The sequence below is a fragment of the Sturnus vulgaris genome, chromosome 1 (assembly GCF_052056855.1).
Source record: "Sturnus vulgaris isolate bStuVul1 chromosome 1, bStuVul1.hap1, whole genome shotgun sequence".
Lineage (NCBI taxonomy): Eukaryota > Metazoa > Chordata > Aves > Passeriformes > Sturnidae > Sturnus > Sturnus vulgaris.
Genome location: NC_142243.1, coordinates 45508980 through 45516941, shown reverse-complemented (window position 1 = coordinate 45516941; position 7962 = coordinate 45508980). Strand labels below are relative to the sequence as shown.

Below are 7962 nucleotides of genomic sequence, written 5' to 3'. Positions count from 1 at the left end.
CAGGGCAACTACATACCAACTATAAGCAGGATGGCAGTATAGGAAAAAATGAGGAGTTCTGCCTAATTGTTATTTCAAATATTTGAAACTTAAGCTTCAATGACTTTGCATTTTAGAGTTTTATAATGGCTTTAGATGTATTTAGAGCCTTAAATATCAAACTTTCAAGGACCTTTAACTAAGATTTTTAAAGAACAGAGAGAGAAAAAAACGTTACAGAGGTCTTGCAGTCCAGGAATCTAAGTTGATGAAAACAAACTTCAGATATAAACATATTTCCTAAGACAGTTTTTTTTTTTCACTAGTTCCCTCCTCCCCTCTCCAAAACAAAATGTTAATCATTTAGGCTGTGCAAAAATGGAGTTCAGGAATAAAGGTTCAAGCAAAGCCACCGAAGCAATGAATAGCATGCACACAGCCCAGGCATTCCTCTTTTCAGAGGTTACTCCACTCAAGAATTATCTGCCCAGCTGTGCTCCTCATGCTCATCTCTGAGACACAGTCAGATTTAGCAGACCATAGGTGACAGTCAAGGGCCTGAGAGTTTGCACAGTAAGAGGAAATGGGCATCTTACAGACTTAAATTACTAAACCTCATATTCTACAAACAAGAACTGCCAGCAGCAATGGCAAGCAAGGTTTGTGTTGCTCATAACTGCTCAGAACAGACAATTTAGTGAATTTATTTATGCAACACCTTACTCCAAGGTATCAGCTCAGAGTCAGCTAGAATAGCCTAATAAAACTATGCACAAGGCTGTGAATTCAAAACAAATTTCTACGTCCAATAACACCTTGAGATTAAGCCCAAGTATCACTAAGGTGGCAATCTTGATTGGTAGGTCTGAAGGACACAGACTTCACAACATTCCAACAAAAAGCCAGCATTCTTTGCAGTCTGAGCTTGGCCAGCCTCAGGTCCTACTAGTGGACTTCAAAAGAGTTTTCTATTGTAAGCTCCTTTTTAGTGCCCTGACAATTATGGGCCACATCCTTCAACATTTTTAACCTATTTCAGAATAGATAAAAAGATTGAAACCTGCCTTCATTCTGAAAACAGATTTATGTGGCAGCACTTTAAACAGTTCTTTTCCAAAGCCTTCATTTTCAGCATTTTTAGAACATAGATATGTATTCCAATTAAGTTTACCTTTGACAAAGAAGTTTCAGAATGACAAAACATGATATTGTTGAAGCTTTCGTCTAGAACATACAAAGAGTTTTGGGCTTTTAACAAGGCTAATTACAATCTTAGAAACACTGTCTTAGTTTAAAACACTCATGGACAAAAATTTCTGCTTTCCTTCTAGAAAGATCAAATGGTTTGTTGCCACAACAAATCTCACCTCTTTAAAAAACTTCAAATGTCTTATGTCTTATTCCATCTCCTTATAATTTTTCCCTTCAAAGGTCAAAACACAAGCATCTCCACCCAAGTCACCTATCAACTGCAAGGTTCCTGCTCTTAGAAAGGATTTTTAAATGAGGAGGAAGAAAATCAAAGATTTGTCTAATTTATTCCAAGTGGAATGACTACAGAGAAATGACTCAAGCTTAGGTAGTAAAAGTTAATGGAATGCCATCTGAAATGAAGACTGACTCAGTAACACGAGACCTTCTAGTCATTTGTTAATCTTCAATTCAAAGCCCACTAGAAGTACTTGTATAATACCAGCAAAAGAGAGGATACTGCTTAGTTTTCCTCTTGGGCAGGAGAACAAACTTTAAAAGAGAACATCAGTTTTTCTAGCATGTGATAAAATGAAAACCACTAATTGCTATGTACCCCCAAAAGACTGATTTCTTCAGCAGTTAAGAATCAGGACTACGTAAACTTGCAGTAGAATGACTTTATTCTGCTCATCTGCAAGACTTGCATAAGATTTATTTTTGGATTTCCATTTGGTATGTGGGTATTTTGCGCTTTGCATGAGGCATTTCCTCCTCCTGAACGTATTGCACCTTAACAGTATACAATCTTCTGGAGCATCCTTTCTCTGGAACAGTTAAGATCTGTAACACCAGACAGAATTTGTGGAGATTGAGAGACTGGATTTTTACAAGTGGAATTGTCTAGACCAGATGAAGAAAGAAATCGTCATATAAGGCTCCCCTAATTGTTGCTAGTGCCTTAAGGATTCATTTCTGAACTCAAAAATCTAAAAAAAGAAAAAAAAACAGTTCAAATGAGTTAAAATTTAAACATTTCTGTCTAGAAAGGCAAATATGAATAGCAAATAAAGTACAGGTACAGGTGATAGCAAATAATACAGTTTTGCCTCATTCTTTACTACTTAGGTAGTAAACAATTATATTTTTTTCTTGTCTAAGTTATTAGTAAGTCTTAGCAGTAAAGAAATGCCTCTTTCTTTCTTTCCAGGGAATACATGATATCACATGAAGTTTTTTAAACATTTCCCACTATTGTCACAGTTTTGCAGCTCAACATGTTCTGAATTGTTTCAGAAAAAAATTTCCACGTCTACCTCAAAAGGAAGACAACATCTGCTTGTTTCACTAAATGAATTAATTTCATTCATCACAAGACATATCCTACAAGCAGAATAGCAAATGCCTACAGCTAACTAAAACTAGTTTAAAAGCATGGTGGAACAAACCTATTGTAACCTTCAGTAATGCCGAAAGAATTGCCTTCTAGAAAAGTAAACCAAATCGGCTTTTTGTAGTAACACCCAAACACGATTACAAAACCCTCCGTGTGAACCATCAATCCCAGGAAAACTTTTCATAACAGGGAAAAGGTTAGTGTAGATCCTGTTCCCTTCTCTGCTTCTGCAGCTAACACTACCAGCTCAGTCGAGCACCCTGCTTGCCAACTTTCAATGCACACTCATGGCAGAAGCCAACACAATGTCTTTTCCCCTTACTCAGTGACAGAGGAGATACAATCTCATCAACTTCCTTCAAATTTGGGACTTTTGCCCAAATGTTCTGCCTTGGGGAGCTGAGCTTGCTTTACCCCTACTTTGCTTCATACTAATACCTCACAGTCACTGCAATACATTTTAGAGAAGATTTGGAGTTACTTACACAGCAAACAATTGATGTCTTATTATGCTGCTGCTAAGATACACCCACACTACAGGCTTTAAAGCTCTAGTCTTACAGCTACAGAGTAAGATCACATCAAGCTAATCTACTGATTAATCAGCTAGTACTTAATCATGTAGATTTTCCAATTTCTTCAATCAGCAGTGAGCTACACTTGCCACAAAACAGTTCAGCCATTCTTCAGCAAGGCTGCAGTGCTAGTTTAAAAGTTAAGCTAAAGCATTTCAAATATCCCAGAAATTATAGGAACAAACTTTTATTTTTAAGCAACAACACACACTATTTGAATAAAACTCACACATTTAACTCAGGTGGAGAGTACTAAACTGAACAATCATCACTAATACATTTCCATTGGAAATGTGTTAAAGTTCACAAGGGTCTTCATTACCATCTTACTGAAGTTTTCTTATGTGTTTCTAGTCTACACAACACCTGTTTCATGCAGTCATGCAAATCAAATTGTAAATGTTCAGGTAACAGGGAAGTCCATTCACTGCAAAGATTCATTTTTCACAGAAAAGCCAGGATAGGTAAGACCAATACTGCAGGGTTCTTCATAAGAGTACAAGTATGTTAGAAACCATGAACTTTCAGTTGTTCTTCCTTGACAATGCCAATCTAAAGGAGAGAAACAACATATTTTAGTAAAACTTACATATTCAGCCTATTGCAGTGATATCAAGTTACCACAATCTTACACTTTCATTAAAGAAACTGCTATGCAGTGTATACACTCAATGAAACATTTTTCTAGTTTACATAATGTTTCTGGGCCAAGCAGAAGAACTGACTGAACAAAAAGAAAATCTTATCAGACATCTGATTTATTCTGTAGCCCTAGGACTTATTCTTTCACAGTGTAACAACTCTGCATCACCATTTGCATCAGAATAAACCTCTTTCCTCTACAGTGTTTTCAGTCTCACGATTATGGTTTGCATTGAACACTTGATTTTACAAGCCCAGAGCTCAAGTTGCACTGCCAGAGAACAAGTGATATGTTGTAACAGTGCAAAGGCATTCTACAGTGCTTTGATTCTTACCAGAGGCTTACTCTCACTCTGCAAGTGTCATTTTACTTTCTGGCTGAAAATACAAAAGAACTACAGTGGCCATCTTCAGGTGGTTAATTAGCATCAGTACCACCACCTGTCACCCTACTGCTTCCAGAGAGGTTTAGATATTTATCTGCAGTTTCCTCACCTCCAAGAGGAATTGGCAAATGTTCTTCCTCTGGTCACCTTGCAGCTGGATAACTTCACCGTATTCAGGATGCTCAATCACAGTACCATTACAAGCAAATTTCTAAGAGAGAAACATCCATATTATAAGACATCTGATGTGCATCATGATTTTGCTTAGTCAGTCTTTTCAGAAGAACTTCGTCTCAGAAGCTGCTTACTATTTTGATGCCAAGCCAGGCAAAGGTTAATCAATTTTACTGGCTCTGAGAGCAAATGGAATATATCTGCCAATACGTACATACAAACTAAACTGCTGATGGTAAATTCAGACAGGATTAGCTACTGTGCAGAAGGAAATGGTCAACAGTCATTGCAAGAATGAAAAACAAAGTCATAAGATACAGCCTGTCAACTCCACACTATTTTAAAATAAGTGTTTTTATCCTGGCAAAACTAAAAGCCTCTATTTTGAGCAACAACCCAGCTGTAACAGAGGCAGGAATAAAAACCAGCTCTACTTTAAACTGATTTTATTCTTCACATCAAAAAAGTCATATATCTGTAAAATTTTGAAGAAACATTCTGAATATATTTTATTTACTTCTTTTTAAGATAGAAATGTTGACGTTTTTAGCAAAATCAGTGTCACTGGACACTGATAGGTGTTTTGAGAAAGGGAAAGGACTCAAATATGAAAGTGGTGTGCACTGGAAGTGAAGTGACATAAATATTTTGTTACTTAGCATTAAAAGCTATCTTACTCCTTTATATATAATCATTATCAAATCAAATCAGCAACTTTACCTTTTTGAAAGCTTTCACAAGTTTCTTCTTGTCATAATCATCTGCAATGCCCTGAACAGTTGTTAGTGTCTTTCTTCCGTTCCGTTGCTGGATCCTTATATGAATGTAATCCTCAGTCCCCGCCGGGAGTAAGTCGTCGCCCTTTGTTGCATCAGCAAAGGGGTCTGCAGGAGGAAAAAGATTCATGTAATTACCACAAAGGAAAACACCCATGTTCAAAATTAAGGAGGAAGATTCTCACTTCTCAAAAAATTACTATATTCAGGGTATTATCTTGATGTTTGATCCCTGTTTAAAAACTCACTGTTGAAACCAAAGTGCTCTTTCTACAGCTGCATTAAGTCATTACACTACACACTCAGAACAGCCTTCTCAACCACCATGCACTGCGCTGTTTCTTCCATGCCTTCCCAGGTACGAATGATTTCCTGCTACAGTATCAGTTTACTTCACTGTTTCTTGCAAACTGTAAATCCTGAACCTGAAAACACGGTTCTGACTGAACATCAAATGCACACAAGTTTTAGACAGCTGCATACATTTAAAGTGAACTAAAGCAACTGTATCTCTTATCAGATCAGCTGATAAGAACAGATAAACAGAAAAGCTCTAGAACAGACACTTCCTTACAGGTCCAGAACAGAAGTCTTAGACTGTGGTAACTACCACACTACCAGCGTGTTAAGGCATGGATATAACTCTTGGCTACAAACAGAAATACAAGAGAGATACACTCAGAAGCCACTTGTAAACCGGAACTCCTCTACCAGCTTTAGTCAAGAAATGTAACAAAATGAATTTAGGCTTAGACTAAAGAAAGGCCAGTTCTCAAACTCTTCCAAGCTTAGCATTTATCTAGCACAGACAAAACAGAAAAGCATTTAGAAAGAAGGGGGCTGCTGGGTTAACACTTCTTATACTCTATACTTCTGCGTATAGAAAAACAAATTAAAAAACCAAGAACATATTAACACTCAAAACCAAAACATATTCACACTCAATCAATAAATTTTACAACTCTACAAATCTTCTGATCAGTAGCTCCAAATAAATCTTGAAGCATGAAGTAATTTATTACTTATTAAGAACAATCACAAGCAATTTTTATACTAATCAGAACGATATTGAAGAGCCCATGGAAGTTCAATAGCCATGCAAGCTACAAGTTCCCAAACTTACACTCAAAACTCAGACCTAAAAACATCGGTAAAGTTTTGCCATCCACTAGAAACAAATGCCTCAAATTAGTAAAAATTCAGCAGAAACATAAAAAGAAGTAGTTCAGCTGCAGACTGACAGATCCTTATAAAAATAAGAATGACATGAACATTAAAGGCGCTGAAAGCATAATGAAGATTCAAGCACCACAGGAAACAAGTACAGCATAGGGAATCTTGACTAGCTCAACTTCTACTATGAAATTTGTTAAACCATGTTGAATTTTACCGTCTCCAACAGCTTGTGGCTCAAACACTAATAGAAAATCTTAGTCAAAGAAAAAGTGAAAGAAAAAGAGGACCTGAGGATCACTTAGCAAAGTTTAGGATTCTAGGTTGCAGATAGGCCAAGACAGCTCGGCAGAGTTTAGGGCTCTAGGCTGGAAATAAGCCAGCACTGTAGGTGTCAACACTGCATCCCTTCAAACAAATCCTCTGGGCGGCACCTTCTTTAAGCACAGGGTGGGCTCCCAAATCATGACTGAACATAACCTTCTCACATGGCTTATATGTGCAGAAGATCAGAGTCAAAACTGTGACGAAAAGCCTGATACTATTGTATAAAGTGCTAACTCGCTCACTTCTGCTGCTTATAGATAAGGCAGGAGGAGAACGCTGGCCCGGCATGGTTAAACTTCCCTGCTGATAGAGAAATCATCTGCCACCTTCGCAGCTCACTCTATAGAAATAATAACCTTTGCAGGGCTTGTATAGTGTTTAGGGACATTGCTGAGCATAAGATGCGGCATCAAACCAACTGTAACTGACGAAATTATTTCCTCAGCAGCGGATACCAGCCCTTGATACGGGGTGTCAGAGCTGAGACCATGTCAGCACCTCCTACGGGAGCAGCGAGGGGCTGAGCCTCCCACCCGAGCTCTCCTCGCCGAGCACAATGAGCACGTCCCAAGGCCAGCGACGCGGCAGGACAAGGACGAGCGGCAGGTGCTGCCGCACGGAGCACCGCGGCGGCGACACCGTTCAATGTCACCGCGGGGGCGGGGGGTCCGCTGCCCTCGGGAAGGCGGAGGCAGGACGGCGGGGACAGGGGCAGGATGAGGGGGCCGGGGGCGACGCTGGGTTTGCCGAGAGGGTGACTGCGGGGGTGGCGGAGTGCCGGCGGCTCTTACCGAAGGATTGGAGGTTCTGGATCGAGGACATGCGACTCTGCGGCGAGAGGCTGGAGCTGCGGGAAGCGAGTCCGCTCGGGTCACGTCTCCGGCTCCGCAGTGCCAGGCGGGGGCGGGGAGCGAGGGGAGGGGTAACAAAGCAGAGGGACGCAGAGAGGGAACCTGAGACGGAAGGCAAGAGCGAAAAGAAGGAGTAAGAAGAGGAGGAAGCGCGAAGGGAAATATAACGTGGAGGGAGATAGGCAGGGACCCCCCGCCCCTTGCCCGCACCGCCCCACGGCACCGCCAACGGGCGCCGCCCGCCTCGTTCCGCACAAAATGGCGTCCCGCACGTGACGGCCCCTCAGCCGCCCGCTGCTCAGAGCCACGGAATCTGTGAGTTTGGAAAACAGCGCTGAGGTCACCGAGTCCAGCCCGTGACGGAGCATCAGCATGTCAACCAGACCACGTCCAGATGGTGACACCACCACCTCCCTGGGCAGCCTATTCCACACCATTTCTGTGAAGAAATTCCTCCTGATGTCTCCCCTGCTGCAGGCTGAGGCTACATCC

General features: G+C 40.6%; 1 protein-coding gene across 3 annotated transcripts; it reads right to left on the bottom strand.

The window, feature by feature from the left end:
• Nucleotides 1–1835: 1835 nt before the first annotated feature.
• Nucleotides 1836–7739, bottom strand: EIF1B (eukaryotic translation initiation factor 1B). 3 transcript variants are annotated; one of them, XR_015803906.1, is made up of 5 exons: nt 7411–7680; nt 5064–5227; nt 4279–4380; nt 3508–3693; nt 1836–2159 (listed from the first exon to the last, which is right to left on the bottom strand). XR_015803906.1 is itself a non-coding variant. In XM_014878443.2 (4 exons), the coding sequence occupies exons 1-4, from the start codon at nt 7439–7441 to the stop codon at nt 3649–3651; spliced, it is 342 nt and encodes a 113-aa protein (XP_014733929.1). In that variant the 5' UTR covers nt 7442–7739; the 3' UTR covers nt 1836–3648. The 3 variants fall into 3 exon arrangements, 1 of the variants encoding a protein (XP_014733929.1); XR_015803905.1 differs by having other exon boundaries at nt 3464–3693; nt 7411–7679; XM_014878443.2 differs by having other exon boundaries at nt 1836–3693; nt 7411–7739.
• Between the last annotated feature and the right edge of the window lie 223 nt (nt 7740–7962).